This window comes from Gekko japonicus, unplaced genomic scaffold (assembly GCF_001447785.1).
Source record: "Gekko japonicus isolate JY-2015 unplaced genomic scaffold, Gekko_japonicus_V1.1 scaffold1229, whole genome shotgun sequence".
Lineage (NCBI taxonomy): Eukaryota > Metazoa > Chordata > Lepidosauria > Squamata > Gekkonidae > Gekko > Gekko japonicus.
In genome coordinates this window covers 307128-329485 of record NW_015160877.1, presented here as the reverse complement: position 1 = coordinate 329485, position 22358 = coordinate 307128, and the positions used below count along the sequence as shown (strand labels likewise).

Here is a 22358-nt window from a genome sequence, read left to right as displayed (position 1 = left end):
TCCTCCTCCTCCTTCTTCTTCTTCTTCACCACTATGCCACACTGGCTCTCCTAGATAAGTTAAATTGCTGGACAAGTTCTCTGAGAACATTTTGGCATTCTTAATCTCTCTCAGCAAGAAGAAAACAAATTTTCTTAGCCTCCCTTCTGACAGATGTCTAGAAAGCCCTTCAACAGTCTTTGTCTAGGGAAGGCACATAATGGACAGTGCTACAATAACAATGGTCAAGATCTTCTTTGTAAACATTATAGATAGAACATGACTATGTACTGGAATGTTTGCAGTGTAACCATTTCATGCTATTAAGTTCTGATGCAGTCAAGCTTGTGTCTGTGGCACTTTAAGAGGATAAAATGAGAGCCTAGATGTTTGAACAGTAGAGAAAGTGAACACTCTGCCATACAGTTGCCATCCTCCAGATCCGGCCTGGCATTCTCCTGGAATTACATAGAATCATAGAGTTGTAAAGGACCTCCAGGGTCATCCAACCGCCTGCATAATGCAGGAAATTCACAACTACCTTTCCCCCCCACCCCCCCAGTGACCCCTGTTTCACGCTCAGAAGATGACAAAAACCCTCCAGGATCCCTGGCCAAAATGGCCTGGAGAAAATTGCTTCCTGACACCAAAGTGGCGATCAGCATTTCCCTGGGCCCGAGAACTAAGCAGTGAGGCAACCCTTCCTGCCCTCCCTCTCATGATCTGCCTAAGTTCACAGAATCAGCATTGCTGTCAGATGACCATCTAGCCTCTGCTTCAAAACCTCCAAAGAAGGAGAGCCCACCACCTCCCGAGGAAGCCTGTTCCACTCAGGAAGCACTCTAACTGTCAGGAAGTTCTTCCTGATGTTTAGCCAAAAACTCTTTTGATTTAATTTTTTTAATTATATATTTATTGGTTTTTTATGCATAATAGACATACATACACATAAATCATAACAAACATACCTTTTCTCGATACATCACATTGACCAAAAAGCATTTTCATTATACACAATCCAGTTTTCAATTCTCTCTAATCTTAGCCAAATCACATAATCACATTCATGATTCTTACCACTTATTTTAGGCAGCTTATCCTGTCCATTTTCCATTGCTTCATTTTCCTATCTGTGCATCAAAACACCTTTTTATTAATCATCTGCTGTTTTTGTTTTGATTTAATTTTGACCCATTGGTTCTGGCCCAACCTTCTGGGGCAACAGAAAACAACTCCATACCATCCTCTCTATGACAGCTCTGCAACTACTTGAAGATGGTGATCATATCACCTCTCAGTCATCTCCTCTCTAGGCTAAACATACCCAGCTCCTTCAACCTTTCCTCACAGGACTTGGTCTCCAGACCCCTCATCATCTTGGTCGCCCTCCTCTGGAAACGTTCCAGCTTGTCTATATCCTTCTTAAACTGTGGTGCCCAAAACTGAACACAATACTCTAGGTGAGGTCTAACCAGAGCAGCGTAAAGTGATACCATCACTTTGCATGATCTGGACACTATACTTCTGTTGATACAGCCCAAAAATCTGCATTTGAATTCAAGACTAAAGAGGCATTCCCCTGGAAGAAATGGCAGCTTTGGAGGGTGAACTCTACAGCATCACATCCCCACCAAACTCCCCCCCCTCCCTCCCCCAAGCACTGTCCTCCCAAGGAATTGCCCATGCTGGAGCTAGCAACTTAAAAAAGGTAAAGGTAAAGGTTCCCTTGCTCGAAAGCCAGTCAAATCCGACTCTAGGGTTGCGGTGCTCATCTCCGTTTCAAAGCCGAAGAGCCAGCGCTGTCCGAAGACATTTCCGTGGTCATGTGGCCGGCATGACTAAACACCAAGGCGCACGGAACGCTGTTACCTTCCCACTGAAGTGGTACCTATTTATCTACTTGCAATTTCTTACTTTACTCTGCCACAAAATTATTTTATTTCATTACACTGTTAAACAAGACAGTGTCGTGACTTGGTGTGTCTGTGTATGTGTGTCTGTGTACGTGTGTGTGCGAGAGAGGGAGGGAGAGAGGAAGTGAGAGAGGGAGGGAGAGAGAGAGAACCTTGATAGGCCTCAATCACACCAGCGAGATAATCCGGGGGGGAAGTGAGGCTTTTTGCTCCGGAGCAAAATGAAGCGCTGTATCAAGATCCGACGTTCCACCGGGGCTCTGTGTTCAGGCTGTCAGCTATCGATTACACGGTGATGGCGAAGCGTGGCAATGAAGCAGTACCGCATTGTGCATGTGGGTGTTTGTGCGCATACTATGGAGGCTTACAAGAAAACATCCAGTGGGACTCGGACAGGCGCCAGATGTGACGGGATACCAGTGCTTCCGCGATCAGACGCCCGCCCACACCCCGCGTTTTCTGGATAATACTACACTTTCCCAGCTACTTTTTAACTCCGCATATTCGGCCGGACACTACGGGTTGGAGACGGGCGCGCAACACTTGCCAGATGTTGCCGTATGATCGTGCCCTTTTAATCCGCCTGGCAGTCATGCCTCTTGCAGGGCAAATTCTCCGTGTGACCGGGACCATAGTGTGATGATGCAGGCATTGCTTGTAAATGCAGCCACAACGTTTGTGCCACTATAATCGATGTAGCCTTCACTGAGAAAAGACAACAGCAGAGCTCTTTGTTTTCAAAACAAACTTCTGGATTCCTTGAGCCTCAAAGAGAGAATACCTACAAATTTGTTATGCTCTAATCTGTTGCTTTTTACTATTTTTATTGCTTTCGAACTGCTAGGTTGGCAGGAGCTGGAACTAGAGACAGGAGCTCACCCTGTCTTGCGGCACCCGGGTCTTGAACCGCTGAACTACTGACCTTCCACAGCCTGCAGTTCAGCGTCTTAACCACTTGAGCCACCGCAGCTCCACAAATTATGTATATTGACCGACTATTTCCCCATTGTTCTTAACTGACCCGCTCTGGAATAGTTATGAAAGAGGACACCCCATTGCTGGCCTCAAGTTCCTTATAGCTAGAGCTACAGCTGTGCTAAGACAATACTTAGACCTGGCTCTTAATTTATAACATTACATGACTGGCACTCTAACAAGGGGAAATGTTCTTTTTTTGTTGTTGTTAAGGCCTTGCACTTAATTATCTGTCATGGGAATGAACCTCAGTCAGAGGTTGCTGGCACTGGAGAAACAGCTTTAAAGGGCAAAGCCAGGTTCTCCTAGGAAGCAGATCAGGGCTATTCCAAACAGCTGCGTCTGCAGGAATGGCTGAGGAAGTGAGGATGCAGCATGTGCTTTCTTTCCCAACCTTTGGAGGCTTTTGGACAGGCCAGTCGGTTGGCTTGCAAAAAGCAAACAAACAAATGATTTCTTAAAAGCTGTGACAAGCAGCTCGTGGAATTCAGGGTTTAAATGTTCCACATGTCCCGGTTATTTGGCCCCGGGACGAACCAGCCCACCCCCAGAGGCGCACCCGCACCCCGACTCACCCCAGGAGCGGCAGACGAATCAGAGAGAGTCGGAGACACAGCCCCCACAAAGGACGCGGTGAAACAGTGCGGCTCCCAATGGCCCAGGCAAGAAGCACACCACCGGCAGGGTGAGGCCCGCCCAGCGAATCCCGTGGTGCCCCTCCCTTGAGAAAAGCAACTCCTGCCCCACTGGACGAAAACGGAGGCCGGCCACGGCAGATGGCGGCACTGACAGCAAGGCCCCAGGTCGAGAGGACCGCCGCCGGCCCACCGATGACCACACCCCAGATGCCCGAGGAGCGTCCTGGCATATAAACGGGGGTGGGGATGGATGGGGGAGGAGGGAGACGGGGAAGATGGGCGGCGCTGGCAGGGGAGAGTGGGGAATAAAAAGAGGGGCTCTTTGAGAGGACTGGGGAGGAAAAGCGTGAGAAGGAGACGCTACGCCCGAAGGCTAGAGAGAGCGAGCAAGGGGTGAGTGATCTCCAGCCCACGGGGCAGAGGGACCTGAGGGGTGCTGCTAACCCCGTTCCCTGGCTGTCTGAGGTCCTCCTGCAGCTTCCTTTTGGGAACCCACCCCAACTGCCAGCGCAACCCGGCCAGACGCCACGGCCACCAGTGGAATCCCCCCCGGCACCCAGGAGGGGCCCGTCACACCACATATAGAGAATTCCTGCAGCTTTGCTGAGGTTTCTGTTCTGTTGTGACATAATATCTGCTGTAGGAATGATTCTCTTGAAAGATACCTGTGGATATAAAGGCACCCAGGAACTGAAAATCCACGCAGGTTTTTTAAGAGGAACGTTCAATGAGCAGGAGGATCCGTGGCTAGGAGTGTTTCCTGGAAAACCCCTGGGGATTTTAAGCAGCTCTTCTCCATGGCTGCCCCGTATGGCTGAGGTCTGTACAGGAGTGGCGTTAAAATGGCAGGAAACAGTGATGTTAGCAGGGCTGTCAGCTCCAGGTTGGAGATACCTGGAGATTTTGGGGTGGAGCCTGAGAAGGGCAGAGTTTAGGGAGGGGAGGGACTTCAGCGGGGTATGGTGCCATAGAGTCCACCTTCTAGAGCAGCCGTTTCCCCCAGGTGAACTGATCCCTGTTGCCCGGAGATCAGTTGTAATGCCTGGAGGTTGGCAGTCGTAGATATTAGTAAAATGTCTGAAAGAAAAAGAACCAGTATACCGACTAAGCTTCACAGGGTTTTTTTTTTTTAAATTAAACAAACAAAAAAACCCCTACCATCTTTCAGATCCAAGAATAGACCTTGCCGGCTATTTTTGGGCAGGAACGCACAGGAACGGAGTTCCGGCTGGCTCCCGAGTTGGCCACGCCCAGCAGGAACTCATTAGCATAATAGGCCACACCCAGCAGCAGAAACTCATTAGGATTGGCTACATTAGGGGTGTGTGGCCTAACATGCAAAGGGTTCCTGCTACAAAAAAAGCCCTGGGTTTTGACAACAAACAAGGTAAACAGAATAAGAAGCAAGAGGTGGGTGTGGCTGGATGACCACGCTTCAGGAAACGTGGGGGTGTGGCCTCATATGCTAATGACCTGCGCTGTCAGGGGTGTGGCCTAATATGCTAATGCGTTTCTGCTGTTGGGTGTGGCCTATTATGCCAATGAGTTCATGCTGGGCTTTTTTTGTAAAGAACCTTGCCCATTTAGATAGGGCTTATTCATCTCTGACTCTAAGAAAAATACAGGATCCTATCCATGTATGGACAGCCAACCCCTTCTTTTGAAGTGTCGGGCAGGCAGCAAGAACAAAACATTTGCCGAACCCTTGAGTAGCCCATTTTGGCATGACTGGTAGGACCACACTTGGCTTTCACAGTCGCAAGCTGTGTAATCCTGCTTCTGAAGAGACTTTAAAGCAATCTGCCTACTAGGTACAGAGATAAGATCACACAAGAAAATCTCCTTATTCAGAGGCAGCAAACTTCTGAACTCCAGTGCTAGGAGGCAACTTCAGGGGAAGGCCTTGGCCTCTGTGCCCTGTTTTTTTTGGCCCTTTAGGGCAACTGGTTGGCCACTGTGTGAAACAGGATGGTAGACTAGATGGACCACTGGCCTGATTCAGCAGGGCCCTTCTTATAAGCCAAACCTGCAGTATTACACCATACATTCATCTAGACCAGGACTTTCTAGCCCAGATTTCATCCCTTTATGAATACCATAATCTGTAAATGTCTATCCTGTCCCCCCTTTAGTTGTCATCTCTCCCCTAGCTGTCTTCCTCTAAACCGGGGGAAAAACCACCCCTTACTACTTTAGCCTTTCTTTGTAGTGAAGGTGCTCCAGTCCTTTGAGCATTTGGTTCTGTCTTTCCAGTTCTACAATATCCTTTTTCAGAGGAGGTGTCCAGAACTGTATAAAAAGATAAAGTAAAGGTAAAGGTTCCCTTGCTCGAAAGCCAGTCGAATCTGACTCTAGGGTTGCGGTGCTCATCTCCGTTTCAAAGCCGAAGAGCCAGCGCTGTCTGTCCGAAGACGTTTCCGTGGTCATGTGGCCGGCCTGACTAAACACCAAGGTGCACGGAACGCTGTACCTTCCCACCGAAGTGGTCCCTATTTATCTACTTGCAATTTCTTGCTTTCGAACGGCTAGGTTGGCAGGAGCTGGAACTAGAGATGGGAGCTTACTGACCTTCCACAGCCTGCAGTTCAGCGTCTTAACCACTTGAGCCAACTATGCAATTTTATAAATACATTATACTACTGGGCAGTTCTCTTTTCAGTCCATTTCCTAGTAACCCAAAGCATGGAACTGCACTTTTGCATCATTGCCATACACTAAATGTAAGTTTTAATTGACCTGTTCACCTAGGTTGCCAGCCTCCGGGTGGGGCCTGGAGATCTTTTGGAATGACAACTGATCTCCAGACTACAGAGATCAGTTCCCTTGGTGGAGGAAATGGCTGCTTTGGAGGGAGGACTCTGTGGCATTCTACCCTGCTGGGGTCCCTCCCCTCTTCCAACCCCGCCCTCCCCAGGGCTCCAGTCCCAAATCTCCAGATCTGGCAACCGACACAACCCAAAGATTAATAGTCACACCACCGAATCAGAGCCCCATGTGGGTATGGTTGGAATGGAAAGCATATGAAGTTGTCAGTGCCTGGAAGGGGGGATTCTGGGGATCCCTAGGTATGAACCTAAACAGCATGATAAAAAGTAGAGACATCTCCCTGCCAGCAAAAGTCCGCATGGTCAAACAATGGTATTCCCAGTAGTCATGTATGGCTGCGAGAGTTGGACTATAAGGAAGGCCGAGCGCTGAAGAATAGACTCTTTTGAACTATGGTGCTGGAGAAGACTCTTGAGAGTCCCTTGGACTGCAAGAAGGTCCAATCAGTCAATCCTAAAAGAAATCAACCCTGACTGTTCCCTGGAAGGCCAGATAATGAAACTGAAGCTCAAACACTTTGGCCACCAAATGAGAAGGGAGCACTCACTGGAGAAGACCCTGATGCTGGGAAAGATTGAAGGTCAAAGAAGACGGGGACGGCAAAGGATGAGATGGTTAGACAGTGTCATAGATGCAACGAACATGAAATTGAGCAAACTTCAGAGGACAGCGGAAGACCGGAAGGCCTGGCGTGATCTGGTCCATGGGGTCACGAAGAGTTGGACTCGGACTTGACTGTGCAACTGAACAAGAACAACAGGTATGGTATCTTAAGTTACACGGTGGAAGAAAATGTGGCATGGAAATGTAATAAATATGTTGGTGAATATGTTTGAAGCTAGCATTTTTTGCCATGCTGTACATAACTTTGCATTTACTCAGACTGAACCTCATTTGCATTTTGCTGCCCATTCCTCTGCTATCTATTGGGTTCCCACCATCCTGAATACTTGGGTGTTATGCACAAATTTGGATGCATTGTTACTCATCCCTGACTCTGGATTGCTTAGAGATAAATTAAATAGCAACAGTTCTTACACAGATCTTTGAAGAATCCTCCTGTGAGGTCTGCCCGTTTATTATAGCCTTGTATAAGAGGCTCTAACCTGACCTGGATAGTCCAGGTTGGCTGGGTGTGATCAGATCGTAAAAACTAAGCAAGGTCAGTATTTGGAAGGGAGACCACCAAGGAGTATCAAGGTCGTAACACAGAGACAGTCAATGGCAAACCACCTCTTAACATCTATTGCCTTGAAAACCCCACAGGGTTGCCATAAGTTAGTTGTGATTTGACAGCAAGGAGGAGGAGAAGGAGGAGGAGGACCTGTCTGCGATATCCCATGACCACTAAGTTGACTCATGCCTGGGGGGAACCAGTGCCTGTGACGAAAGTAAGGGCAATGCATCTTAATGATTGCAGATACCTCCTCGATGGAGCCGGAAAGTGCCAAATACATTTGGTTTTTATATATATCCTTAGTATCCTTAGTATATATATATAGGATGGGCTATATTTTTGCGACCATTGTGGATGCTGTGGAGAGGCAAATCCAAATTTCCCATAAAGCTTCTAGTTCACCCATTTTTTTCCTCCTCCCTCCTGGCCTCACAACCCACCTGCCAGAGAGCGACAACTCATGTACTGATCCTGAGCCACACAGGGTGTCTTTTGCGGGGAGAGGAAGGGAAAGGCGACTGTAAGCCACTCTGGGACTTTGAGTGAAGGGCGGGGTATAAATCCAACTCTTCTTCTTCCGCTCAGCCACAACTTGCACTATACTGTATTAAGAGGCTAAATATGGATCAATTAAAACCAATGTTCCCTCTAAGCTGTGGAGTCTTGTGAGCAAAAATTCCACTTTGTGAGCTACTGGCACTAAAGTTGTGAGTGAGCAATTTGACTACTGCATAAATTCATTTGCTCTGGAGCCATCCTTTCTGAGCAAAGGCAAAAATGTGTGAGCTGGAGGCTAAAAAACCATGAGCTAGCTCACACTAACTCAGCTTAGAGGGAACACTGGTTAGAACCCTGACTCCATTTTTGCATTTAAAAGAACTGATTATTGTATGTGAACTGAATGAGGAACAGTGGGGAAGAAAGATTGTTTGAGCTTTTTCCAGGCTGTACTTCATTGCTTCAAAGCACCCGCCTGTCTACTCTACTTTGTGGAGTTAATGCCTGTTTGAAAGGGTGAGCATACATCTGAAACCATTCAGTGGGAGAAATGCCTTGTGGGAAGGAGGAATTTCAAGCAGAGGCTGAGCGAAAGGGTTAAGCGGCTCTTCCAACCCCACGGCTTCTCTGCTTGCAAACAGCCCACCTCCAGGGGCTTTTATAAAACGACATTTTAGTTCTAATGGGCCCCGTTCAGCATCACGCATAATTAAATCCTTAGTATTCCAACCCTGTAAAAAAGATTTTTTTTTTTTTTTTTAAAAAGCGGGAGTTAACACATTGTTTTTCTTCCTCTCTTCCTCTCCCACCCCCCACAGGTGCTTTCTTCATCCCATACCTCATCTTCCTCTTTGCCTGTGGGATTCCAGTATTCCTCCTGGAGACAGCCCTTGGGCAATACACCAGTCAAGGTGGGATCACTGCCTGGAGAAAAATCTGCCCTATCTTTGAAGGCAAGTCAGTTGCACGCGGGAAGTCCCGCTTACTTTCCGTCAAGCGCTCTGTGTACTTTTGGATCTAGTTCCCGGTAAGGCCCTCGACTACAGGGCGCAGCTCTGAGCCAGTTGCTGATACCCCCGGCTTCAAGCCATAATCTGAGTCAAAGGGGTGAGTCACTCCCAAAGATGTCGAGAGACGGTATTGATAATCCACACACAGCCAAAAGATGGAGCCAAAGTAATGGTCAGAAGGAAACCAAGTTACAGAATTGTGGCACGGAGCCGAGGGTAGATAAGAAGGCTGTAATTGGGTGCGGGATGATGATGATCAAAAGAGAGGTGAAGGCCAAGATACTCGGAACAAGAGGCTGAAGCCAGAGAATGAATTGTGCTAGTTTGTTATATGCAGTGGTGGAGTCAGAACAGCAGGGTGATGAGGTGGTAATAGCAGAGTTAGATTGCTGAAGTACTGTTTATGGCTTCTGTTTGGGCATTGCAATAGTAGCTGACAAGGTCAGGTCTGTCCAGTGGTGCTGAACAGAGTGCCTCAAAGCCAAAATCCGTTTTGGGCTCAGCCATGTCTACTTTCTCCTCCCCATCCCACTCCTTTTTTCTTTTATAAAATTCAGCCTCAGAGGATACAAGTTACTGTGGAGGCAAAAGATGGGGTTCTTAACCTTTTTCCCTCTTGCAGTTTTGGGCGAAAAATCATGTCTCCCCCAGCCAGCTGCCTTTTTCCACAGCAGGGACCTGGGGGGGGGGTCTTTAGTGGAAAAACTGCCAGAAGGAACAGAGTTGAAGGTTTAATCTCAAGGTCAGTTCCCGCCAGTGGAAGAGGACGAATAGGATTTCCCCCTAAGTTCTAAGGTAAAGATTATGGAGGCCATCTTCTTGCCATTTTTGTCTCCCATTCCTCAATCTCTTGAGGGCAGGGGGTTGGGGATGAGGATGGGGGTTTATCAGCTGTTGGTGGGCTAATGACAAGCCTACCTGAGAGTCTTGTTGGTTCAGTCCTGGTTGGCTCCTCATGGATGGGTGTTCTATAAGAGTCACAGGCTTTCTCTAGGTGTCACACTGAGATGGAGATATCTAGAATTATAGAGTTAGAGGAGGCCTTTCAGACCATCTGGTTCAATCCCCTGCTCAGTGCTTTAGCTTACAGGTCTTGGCGGCTGTTCAACAGCTAAGAAGGGTCCAGGGGCAGATACGAGGAAAGTGTTTTGGATTATTGGGTCTTTGGAAGGTCAGGCATAGTGTCCCTTTCTGAAAGAGGAAGCAAACTTGTGGTCTGGATATTCTCTTTGCTCCCTTCTTGACTTTAATTGTTTGTCCAGTGTTCCAGGTACATTCCAAATCACTGTTTTAAAATATACTATTGTATATTCAGGTATGCTTGCTCCCAACCTTCTGTGCATACATTGGAATGGATGGTTAATCCTAGTACTACTAGGGAAAGGTGGTAGAGATACCGCTGATTATTTCACAGTACCTCAATAGCAAGCACTGGTAAGCAGCCTTAAAGAAGACACCTGCTGTAGTTAATATGCAGTAGATGGGCCTAAATACTTGCCTTTGTAAACAGCTTTATCCATAAGTGAAATCTGAAAAACAAGGATTTTTTTTTTAAAAAAAATGCATGCACTTTGCCTTTTCTACTCAGCATTTTCTTGCATGATGCTTCCACTAACACATCGTGGCTCTTTTCTAGAGATGTTGAGTCCTCCTGACTCTAGGTTAGGTACAAACTGTGAAGGTTATAGTGCTGAGCCAACCAAGCACAAAAACTGGTTTGGGACCTGCATCTTTAGATATACAAAATCTGAAACTGACAATGGGTTGGGTCCTGACTAACTTCTCTGCTAATGGAATGGGTGGGTTAATTCCCACCCATTCCATCTTCCTGCTGCAGACCTCCCATTGGCCTTTCATGCTGTCCCGGGTGGGGTGGGGTCCCCTGACCCCATGGAGCAGCATATTGGGGAGATCACTGCAGTGGGGGGGGGAGCAGGGAGGAAGGAGCATCCTGTTCCGCTGAAAAGTGCCATGCAAGAATGGACAATTTTGTCTGGCTCCAACCTTACATTAATCTACAGACAGAGAAAGTAGTTCCCGGATGGTCGAACAAAACGGCACAATTACGGGTCTCACCCGCTGGCCCTGCAATGCATCTTCCTAATCACTTTGTATTCTTTTCTATTTTCCTGCTTTTCCTTCCTGTCTGCCGCTAGCTTTCTGAGACATCAAGCAAGGGGCAGTGAGTGCAACTGCTGGGCTGCCTATTGTACAGACACAGAGCAAGAGACTGTTTTCTGCTAAATTGACACAAGAGGCAACCGGGGGCGTATAGCCAGTGAACGTGAAGCTCGAGGAAGGGAGAATGGAGCAAATGGTAATCATTGTGCATCATCTGTTACATAGGCCAGATGAATAGTAGAATTATTAGACTCAAGGATTCAGGGGATGGGGATGGCCTGGGTAGCCCAGGCTCACCTGATCTCATCAGATCTTGGAAGCTAAGTAGGGTCCACCCTGGTTGGCATTTGGATGGGAGACTACCAAGGAAGCCCGGGGTTGCTCAACAGAGGCAGGCACCTGTAACTGTCCCTTGCCTTGAAAACCCCATGGGGTCACCATAAATCAACTGTGACTCGATGGCCAAAAAAAGAGGACATTACCCAAATGGACTGGTGATCTTGGATTTTATAGAGATGCTGTCCAGAAGTTCTCTCTCTCTTGGCGTTTAGGGGGATGGAGTCCAGAATTTTCATCTTAAGGACAAAATTCCAAATGATGCGCCGTCCTCGAAAGATCTGAATACTCTACTCAGGACGCACAGTGAACATTTGCAAACATTTACGTAGTGCCTATGCATAATTCATCCCTCCATCAGAGAAAGGATAACAATTGCCTACTTAAATGACAGTCTTAAACTGGATTAATTTAGTAGTTTCTGGAGAGCTGTGAGATTGTCAGTGGGGAAGGGTACTCCAGAAATGCCAGTGAATAAGAATTGGATTTCTTGCGTGGATAATGCCGCTGCCATTACCTAAAGCTGTTAAAGCCATGTTAGCAGGGGTTCCCAGCCTTTTTGAGCCTGTGGGCACCTTTGGCGTTTTGAGAAGGGGTAATGAGTGCCCCCCCAAAAAAAAATGTGTGGCAGAGCCAAAACCAAAATGGTTGCCACAGAAGGTGGCACAATGCCTCCCTCTAAGCTTTTCAAAAGAATCACAGAAAAAACATCAAAAGAAATGAAGGAAAGCCCAGGAGAAGGAAAGGAAAAGAGAAAGGGGAATAAAAAGAAGGAAATCCTGAACAGGGAATAGTGGAAATACAAGACTAGATGCTTGCAATTCCTCCTGGTCCTAGAAAAAGAAGAATTGGTTTTTATACCCGGTTTTTCACTACCCAAAGCAGTCTCAGAGCCTCTTACAATCACTTTCCCTTCCTCTCCCCACAACAGACACCCTGTGAGGTAGGTGGGGCTGAGAGAGCTCTAAGAGAACTGTGACTGGCCCAAGGTCACCCAGTAGGCTTCATGTGCAGGAATGAGGAATTAAACCCAGTTCTCCAGACTAGAGTCTGCCACTCTTAACCATGACACCAAACTGGCTACTGTGGCTGTTCCTGCTGTTGCATCCATGGAAAACCCGTTTATTTGAATGCGGGCAGCCAATAAGAGGCCCAGTCTTACAAAGACCCAGCCTACTTTCTGAAAACTTTGACGTCAGCAGGGTAGTCACCCAGGTAGGCACCCTGGTGCCAACGGGCACTATGCTGGAGAACCCTGCTCTAAAATGCAATGTCAGGTATTTAACTGTTTCATTTATGTCACAGAAGGTGTTGTGTATTCAAAGCCGCCTTGAATGCAATATGTGAAACATCTAATTGAAATGTAATGTTGAGCTTCGTCCTGGGCTAGGATCCCAAGTCATCCAATCACATCACTAGCCCAGGAAGTAACAAGCCAATCACTTCATGCAAGCTCCTTGAGCGTGAACTAATGTGATTGGACCTTATCTCGGCAATCTCATAGGTTGATATGTGTACAGTGGGTGTGGCTATATTAGCCGGGAATGTTTAAAAGCAGGACAGCTGCAATGTAAAGGCTGTTCTGGCCATCTGATGTTGATCCGTGTTGGAGTTGTTTTCGAGTTGAAGAATAAAGTTGTGTTCTTGCTGAATCACTCTCAGACTGCTTTGTTAAGTGAGCGACTTAACAGAAGGGAGATCTGAGAGGCCTTTCTTTTTATTACACCTACCTTGCTCTTTCAGCAAAGAGAAGGCAGCTTATACATGCCTGCAACAGCAGACTCTCATGCAGGCTCCTTAGAAGGTCTTTCTTTCTTATAAGCTTGCCATTTGCCCGCCCATGGTAGTTAAACCCCCACCCTTGGCCTCAATCATCCACCCTCCAAAAACTGAGGAATGGGAGGGGGAAAAATGGACAGCCTTCATAGTGATATTCTAGGAATTTCCCTATATCACTATGGTCTTTATAATAGAGACTGGAGGAATAGACATAACACCCTCCCCAAACTCCACCCTTCCCAGGCACAGCCCTCGAAATCTGACATTTGCCAAGGCGGTGGTGGTACCTTGCTTAGCAGGGAAACTCCATCGGGTCCCTTCAGATCATTTTTTTGGTCTACATGGACCAAAATCCAAGATTTCTTTCCCGGTCCTACTTGATAGTATTTGTAGCACTGTCATCCCTAATAGCTTTTCTTCCTCTCTGATTGTTTTTCATTCAGGAATTGGATATGCCTCACAAGTAATTGAATCTTACCTGAATATCTACTACATCATCATTTTGGCCTGGGCTCTGTTCTACCTATTCAACTCCTTTGCTGCTGTTCTTCCCTGGGCCACCTGCGATAATCCTTGGAACACAGGTACGGCTTCATCTGGATGCAGCCTTGTGAGTAGCTGTCTGAAAAAGTGGGCCTGCGGTTCTTCTTATTCACTAAGACTGGGCTGAAGGTCCCAGATCTGAGGACTGGGTTCTTTGCCTCATTCTGTGCAATAGGATGAGTATCGTGAGGTTCCACTTGTGAGATATATGCCTACATCTCCCTTATGAACTTACTCAGTTTTTAAGATAACCAGAGAACCTTCTTGAGATGGCAGATGTCCTTCAGAGATGGGGCTTTTTCTGTAGTGACGTCCTGGCTATTTTATTTATTTACTTACTCCATCTATACCTCATTTTTCTCCCAGAAGGGAAATCAAAGTGGCTTACCCTGTTCTCCTGTCCTCTGTTTTACCCTCACAGCAACCCCGTGAGGTAAGTTAGGCTGAGAGTACATAACTGACCCAGGGTCACCCAGCATGAAAGAGCGGGGAATCGAACCTGGGTCTCCCAGATCTTAGTCCAATGCTAATCACTACTCCACACTGGCTCTGGCAGGGCTCTTTTTGTAGAAAAAGCCCAGCAGGAACTCATTAGCATAATAGGCCAAACCCAACAGCAGGAACTCATTAGCATATTAGGCCACACCCTGACAGCACCACTCATTAGCACATTAGGCCACACCCCCATGTTACCAGAAGTGTGGTCATCCAGCCACACCCACCTTTCCCTTCTTATTCTGTTTACCTTGTTTGTTGTCAAAACCCAGGGCTTTTTTTGTAGCAGGAACTCCTTTGCATGTTAGGCCACACACCCCTGATGTAGCCACACACACCCCTGATGTAGCCACACACACCCCTGATGTAGCCACACACACCCCTGATGTAGCCACACACACCCCTGATGTAGCCACACACACCCCTGATGTAGCCACACACACCCCTGATGTAGCCACACACACCCCTGATGTAGCCACACACACCCCTGATGTAGCCACACACCCCTGATGTAGCCAATCCTAATGAGTTTCTGCTGTTGGGTGTGGCCTATTATGCTAATGAGTTCCTGCTGGGCGTGGCCAACTCAGGAGCCAGCCGGAACTCCGTTCCTGTGCGTTCCTGCCCCAAAATAGCCCTGGGCTCTGGAATGCTCTCCTCAGAGATTCTTGCCTCCTGCTACCTTTATTGAGACCTAGGTGCCAGGTTAAATGGTTTTTTACCTGCCCAGGCTTTCAATAGAATGCCATTTCGTCTGAATGTCTTCCTGCCTCAGCTTTGCTGGTTGATTAGCTGTACTTAATGGCAATTTGATCCATGTTGCAATGACTTTTCTTACTTTAATTGGAAATTAGGGGAAGAAAAGTGGGAGGAGAAAGGATTTAAACAAACAAATCATTGTGTGTAAAGGAGATGGGCGCTGCCTCCTCCTCCTTGTCTCCCTCTGTCTTGTGCCACATTCGTGGGGTGAGAACCTTCTTCAAATGGAACACCATCAGTGCCCTTCCACTTAGGAAGGAAGGAAGGTCTTGGTGTAAAAGGGATTCCTAACATGGTTTCAGCTATTTCAGTCATTAACAGGGCAACATCTGATAGGCCTTTTTTAGTTTTGGACAGAGACTACACACTGGTAGGCAATGAACCGGGCCCGTCTCTCTTCTCTCTCTCCACTTCCCTGCACAGCCAGACATATCGTTGACAGTCCCATTGCCAGTAATAAAGTCTGCTTCTATTCTTCATGCCTTTGTGTGCCTGTCTGGTTCCTGACTGTGTGGACAACCTTTCTGAGAGCTGGATCACAGCCCTCAAACTTAGGGAGGACTGGAGAAGCATGTCACGCCGCTGCCCCTTCCACGCTGTAATCAAACGGAGCACAGACCCCCTGCCTCCCTCTTGCTTTCAGGCTTCTGAAGAGACCAGAGTCCCACGCAGTGGTCTCTGAACTGTGCTTTTGTTTAGTCAGCCCTTGGTTTATTTCATTCTCTTCAGAGTCTCTAGGCTTCTTGAGAAGACAGGTTCTCCCTGACCTCTGCGTGTTCTGTAGTCTTTTGCTGTACTCTGTTACATAAACCTATTTTCTCTCCCCCCCCCCTCCACACTCTGGTATAAGTGTAGCCACATTGTTCTTCCATATGCCAATTTCTAAAAATAACCAATACACACCTTGATCTCTGATTCCGCTTTATAGGCCGCTGTCTCTTGAGGTACCCCAAGGAAGGCCCTGCCATGTCTCTCCAAATGGACACATCCTCTCACAGCTTCCATCAGCTTACGAAATGTCCCCTGACCTGGATAGCCCAGGCTAGCCCAATCTCCTCAGATCTCAGAAGCCCAACAGGGCATTTGGATGGGAAGTCCAGGGTCGTTCTGCAGAGGCAGGCGATAGCAACCCACTCATGAAGTCTCTTGCCTTGGAAAAACCTACAGTGTTGCCGTAAGTCAGCTGTGACTTGACGGCAAAAAAAAAGTTCACAAAAGCTGAAATTTTGGTCCCTGCCACACAGCAGGAAAAAAACTGGGCAAAGTGCGGCTTTTAAAAGCCGCACCAAAATAGAGACGCCGCGGCGGATCCCCTGACCCGCGGCGCTGTTGCTCCCCGGCACGATCAGATGCCGGGGAGGAAGCGACAGTTGGGAGGGGGAGGCTGCCGAACTGCACATGTCTGAGCATGCGCAGTTCGGCCAGGATCCCACGGCGATCCCACGGCCGGCCTTGATGCGCCCTTTCCTGAAGAACCACCTAGGTAGGTGGTTTATTTTTGATGCGGGGTTTGGGGTGGAAGGGCCGGATTGGGAATGGGCGCGCCACGCTTCCCAGAGGTTGCTGTGGGATCACGCCTGTTTGCTGCGCCCCCGATCCGTCCCTCTCCCGGCCCAAAACCTCTCGTGTGACCGGGGCCTTTGTTAGTCTTTTTAAACAAGATTTCTGTTTAGCATAAACGAAGACGTTGCATTACAGAATGCTAGAGAATAAGTTGTTTAAGGCTACTTCCACATGAAAGTTTTGCTCTACTTTGGCTTCCAAATGCATTACAGAATGCTAGAGAATAAGTTGTTCCACATGAAAGTTTTGCTCTGCTTTGGCTTCCAAACTGCAGCCCTTTTTGGGTAGCATCCACTCATTCTTTCTCCATCCCTGTTCCGCTCCTCACTGATGGCAGAAGCAGGAAGAAAACCAGTGAGCCTGCACCTCTCTGATGGTAGGAGAGGTACGGTGGGAGGTCTTTTTGTCCCCCCCTCCTGCTCCCCTACCCCTCAGATTTCCCAAAGCCCCACCACTCAACATTTTCTGCCTACACCCCTGCCTCTCCTCTCTGGTTTCCTCTGATCTTTTGAAAGAGCACAGTCCAAAGTGGTCAAACTGGTGCATGTTTTCTTGTCCTGCAGAGGTCCAGCCCACATTGGCACTGTTTTTTGCAGGAGGTCATCAATCCCTCACAGCCACCCTTTTCCCGGCTGCACCATCAGTGGGCGGAGAGTGTAAAACAAAGTGGTAATTGCTATAGAGCTATAGCAAACAGTTTAATTGCTATAGTGCTATATCAATTATTGATTTTTGTTTTAAAAACGCCATCAAAAGGCCCTTCAGGGGCACAGCAGGGAACAAATGCAGAGAAAATAGTTGTCACGAAGGGCTGATAGGGAGTGTGTGCAGAAAACTCCTGTGGTGAAGACCCAATGTACATGCCTCTGCACTCACAGCAGTGATGAAAGCAAAACAGAATATGTGGAAGCAAAACTAACATGTGTCATGTCCTATACTTCCGAGTCTTCCTCTTCCTTTTCTTCTTTGGGCTTTCTTTTCTCCTAGAACCCTTTTGTGTCTTCTCCCCATCTCCAGTAATTTAACAGATAAGTGTGAAAGGTTGGATTGAGAGATCTGCAAAGCAAACATAGTGAATGAATAAGTGGGGGGAGGGGAGGAAGGAAGCAGAAGCAGATGCTTTGGAATGGCCGCATTCTTGATTTATAACCTGCATTCCACAAACATCTGGATTTCATACAAATAAGGAACTGCCACATGCATCTCAGACTTCTAGCAGTTCCTTTGCTTGGTGGACTCCAGTCAAAGGGAAGATGGATGTTTTAAGAGGGTATTTTCTTGTTTTTCCTCTTTTGCAGAGCATTGTGTGGATTTTCTAAACGGCACCAGTTGGGAGAATGGGACAGTGTCAGCTAATGCTACCTCCCCGGTCATCGAGTTCTGGGAGTACGTATTCTGACTTTTGGATCCCGTTATTTTCTGCAGTTCACAGAGAAGATACTTTTGCCTTCTACAAAGCTAAAAACAAGAGGAAGCTCAAGGATTACATTGTGTAAACCTGGGCATATGGTGACCAAATGGGCTTATTCAGAGGGTGGCCTGCATATATGGGGAATGTGCTAAAAATCAGATTTTTGAATAGTGACATTAGCATGCACATTCCCCAGCCTTTTTGATGCCCAAGATGAAAAGGCTAAATCCTCCCTCACCAACTAACTACTCCTTTTATCCCCCCCCTTCTCTATGAGTCTTTTGTGTCCTGCTGTGTAGGGCAGAAGGAGTGCCTCTGAAACATTGCCAGGCATGTGAATTGTTTGTAGGTAGTGTAAAGCCGTTTTTTGTACCCAAGGCCCCAAAGAAACAAGAGGCTGGAGCTACCGAGGTTGGGGCCTAGCAAATGGCATATTTAGTCCACACTTTGCCAACCCTACATTGTAACCCTGAGGCAGGGATACAGCTGGGACAGAATTTTCACCCTGCCTCATATGTCAGTCTGCCTTTCTGCATATTCAGACCCCTTTATCTGTGTCAGGAGCTGCTGCCTGTCCCTGACTCAGCTCCCGCCTTGGCTGCCAGAGTGGAGGACAATGTGGGCAGGGGTTCTCCTGCTTTCAGAGGCCCTAATCCGCTGCTGGCCAAATAGTCAGTGGGGGAGCCCCGCGCCCGAAGAGCCCTGTCATGCCCGGTGTGATGACATCACCTGGAGGTGACCTCATTGCATCGGGTACTCTAGCATTTGGCTAAAAAGTCTATGGTGACTTGGCAAACCTAGAGGGCAGCCAGGGGCCTGGCTAGGGTTGCCAGACCCAGATCTTACCCCAACTGTCCTGAAAGGCGATGTGATGATGTTACCCAGAAGAGAAGTCATCATGTAGCTGATGTCGCACAGCAACACCTACAAACCATAGAGTTTTGCCCATACAAATCGCCTACAAATCACCATACAAATCACCTACAAACCATAGAGTTATGCCCAAAAACTAGAGTGTCACCCCCCCAATGTCCACCCAGGATCCCCTCCCCGGCAACCCTAGGCCTGGCACACCCATGCAAGGAAGACCAGAAGAGGGTAGCCTGGAGGAGGGGACCCAGGCAGACTGTCCCAACGCAGCCAAGAAGAAGGCTGGGAGCCAGGCAGTAGTGGGGATGGGCAGAAGGCAAGGCTGAGCCCAGACTTGGGGAAGGCTAGGATGAGAGAGGGTCAGAGGCAGCCAGGGCAGCCAGGGGAAAGAGCAGGGCAGGGAGAAGAAGCAGGAAAAGCTTCACTTTCCTTTTATAGTTTCCCAGGTGGAGTAGGTGAAGGGGACTGAAAGAGAGTGAGTGAGAGAGAGAGTATGTGTGTGTCAGAGCACCAGAGCCCATCTGGGGAAGGAAGAGGACCTGGGTGCCAGAACCCCTTCTCCTTCCCGATTGAGCCCAGTGGGCCAGACACCCTCTTTGGTGGTGGGACTACGGGAGGCCAGGAACCCGTCTCAGGGGTAGGGGGAGCCTCACAATATATTTATGTAAAGGAAACATTAAACGTCTGTAATTTAGGTATGCAGGTCCTTTTCAGGCTTTTCCATTTCATCTGCTACTAATGAGTGGGCACCAAAGGCCTTATATCCAGATGCTTTAGATGTTGCAACCCACATTTGAGGCTTGGCTAAATGTCTTGTGAAATATACAAAGGGAATGGTGAAATATCAGGTCCATATGATGGTGGGATGGGTAGCTCTGTTTTGGCAGAATGTCTGTGCTGCTGTTCACCACAACTCGAATAAAAAGAGGACAAGGGTGAGCGCTCTGTATTAGAAAGGAAAACGTTTTTAGAAACTTAAAAGTCAGAATGGTGGGAAACAGGAGAGAGAGGCTTGCTAGTCGTATGTCTTTTGGGTCTAGTGGTGCTGTTTTGGATAAAGCCCTCTTTGAATCCAGCAGTTCCTGCCCTCGTGAAAATGACTTAGGGTTGCCAACCTCCCGGTGGCACCCGGAGATCTCCCACTATAACAATTGAACTCCAGACAACCAAGATCAGTTCCCCTGGAGGAGATGGTTGCTTTGGGGACTGGATTCTATGGCATGGCACCCTGCAGAGGTTCCTCCTCTCCCCAGGCTCCGCCCCCCAAATCTCCAGGTATTTTCTTACCCAGGGCCAGGACCGGCCCCAGCTTATTTTGCACCCTAGGCGAGGATTCCTTCTGGCACCCCCCCCCCCGTGCGCCCACCAATTTTCAAAAATAAATGCATTTTAGGAAGAATGAAAAATACAAATAATCAAGAAACTCCCAGAGTACGGGGCCAGGTACAGTTGGGTGCCCCTAAGGGCCGCCCCGCTCTAGGCAATTGCCTAGTTCACCTAGTGAGTGAGCCGGCCCTGCCCAGGGCTGGGAACAGTAACCACGTCCCGCCAGTCATATTTGAATCAGCTCAGGGTAGCTTTACTGATAACGCTGTTTCCCTCACCCCATGTTCCAGACTGGAAGTGGTTTATGCTCGCAACCAAGCAGAAGTAATTATGCTTTCTTTTTCTATTTGAATTTTTTATTTCTTTCTATACAAATATGCAGGAATATAACATTTCCCCCCGATTCTATAATTAATACACATATTACATAATCCATAAACATTCACCAAAACACTAAGAGTACACATGCACAAGCGTACACACACCGTCCTTGTTTTTTAGTTGAATATTTATGAATTTATAGATGTAATGTTACCCACACACATAAGTATGGTGTGTATGTGTAAAGTGCTGTCAAGTTGCCCTGGACTTATGGTGGACCCAGCAAGGGGCTTTCAAGGCAAGTGAGAAGCAGAGGTGACTGGCCATGGCCTTCTTCTGCAGAGTCTCCCTTGGTGGTCTCCCATCCAAGTACTGACTCTGCTAAGCTTCTGAGATCTCATGAAATTGGGTTGTACCGTACCATTCCACATCCCAGCATCTGGTTATGTGTGTGAAAGTCCTGTCAAGTCGCAGCCGACTTATGGTGACCCCCATTGGGTGGGTTTTAAAGGGAAGTGATTAAGCAGAGGCGATTTGCCATTGCCTTCCTCTGCAAGGTCTTCCTTGGGGGTCTCCTGTCCAAGTACTGACCCTACTTAACTTCCAAGATCTGATGAGATTTGGCTATACCATACCACTCCACATCCTCCGTACGCATGATATATGGGTGGCCAGACTTGCTTAACGGAACAGCCACACAGAATAAACATCAGACGTTTGAGAGCCGCAAGACATGAACAAATATTACACGTTTTTATTGAAGAATATGCAAATTTGCTTTTTATTAACATTAAATTAGACTGTGTGAAAGAGCCGCATGCGGCTCCCGAGCTGCAGTTTGGCCACCTCTGAATGTATAAAACTGATACTTAAGACAATATTAACTGTAAATTCACTTCTCATTGATAGTTATCTCGCCAGCTTTAGAAATAACGTTCCCAGTACTGGGGGGGGGGGAAAGTGCAAATAATTCATTCTTTCAGCTACCTTAATGGCCAGTCTCGCAAGACACAAGACAGCTGCGATGCTCCAGTCAGTTCTGAGTTGATGCTAGCACCTGTGCTTAAAAAGCCAACCCGGAAGAAAGCTCTGCATTGTCCCAAAGAGGACAAAGCTCAAAAAGGAAGAGGAGGGTGGCTTTTGGTGAAAAGGAATTACCGTTACATGCGCACAGAGGACAAACAGCGAGGCTGCAAACCAGGAATCTAGCACGGGCAGAGTGGAAGTGATGGGATCTGAACCTCTTAGGTGACGGGGTGTAGGTGAAGGTAGTTAGGAAGGGACTGACATGGTCTGGCATGCAAATGTCAGTCTGGGACATCAACCTTCCCATCTCTCTATCTGCTCTGGCAGGAACCGAGCATTGGGAGTAAGTGATGGAATACAAAATCTGGGCACCGTCCGGTGGGAGCTGGCCCTCTGCCTCTTGCTGGCCTGGATCATCTGCTACTTCTGCATCTGGAAAGGAGTCAAGTCCACAGGCAAAGTAGGAGCAGATCTTTGCGCTTTTTAACTCTTCCGGTGTGTCGATTTGCCCCTTCAGCTTCTTCACGAGAGCTCACCCCAGCTCACAATTGCTCTGCATTGTCAGCCCCCTCATTTGCAATATGATGGAAATAATACCGGTCTCCCTCGCAGGGCTGTGGTATAAGGAGGATGAGAAGTGTTTTAATAACGGAAATGCACTGTATGAAGAACAAGTTGCTGCTATCACTATTGACTCTTGTTTCTTTAAAAAAAATTGTTTGATTGGAGACTAGGAGAAAGGCAGCCCCCCCCCCCCAAACGGAACGTCCCCCAGACTATTCCTTTTGTTGG

General features: G+C 47.7%; 1 protein-coding gene across 1 annotated transcript in view; it reads left to right on the top strand.

Moving 5' to 3' along the window:
• LOC107120243 (sodium- and chloride-dependent betaine transporter-like) overlaps nt 1-22358 on the top strand; it is a 96429-nt gene that overhangs the window by 29763 nt on the left and 44308 nt on the right. The window contains exons 3-6 of the mRNA XM_015422894.1: nt 8825-8959; nt 13696-13836; nt 17911-17998; nt 21894-22026. Coding sequence (XP_015278380.1) covers nt 8825-8959; nt 13696-13836; nt 17911-17998; nt 21894-22026 — 497 coding nt within the window. The remainder of the gene's footprint in view (nt 1-8824; nt 8960-13695; nt 13837-17910; nt 17999-21893; nt 22027-22358) is intronic.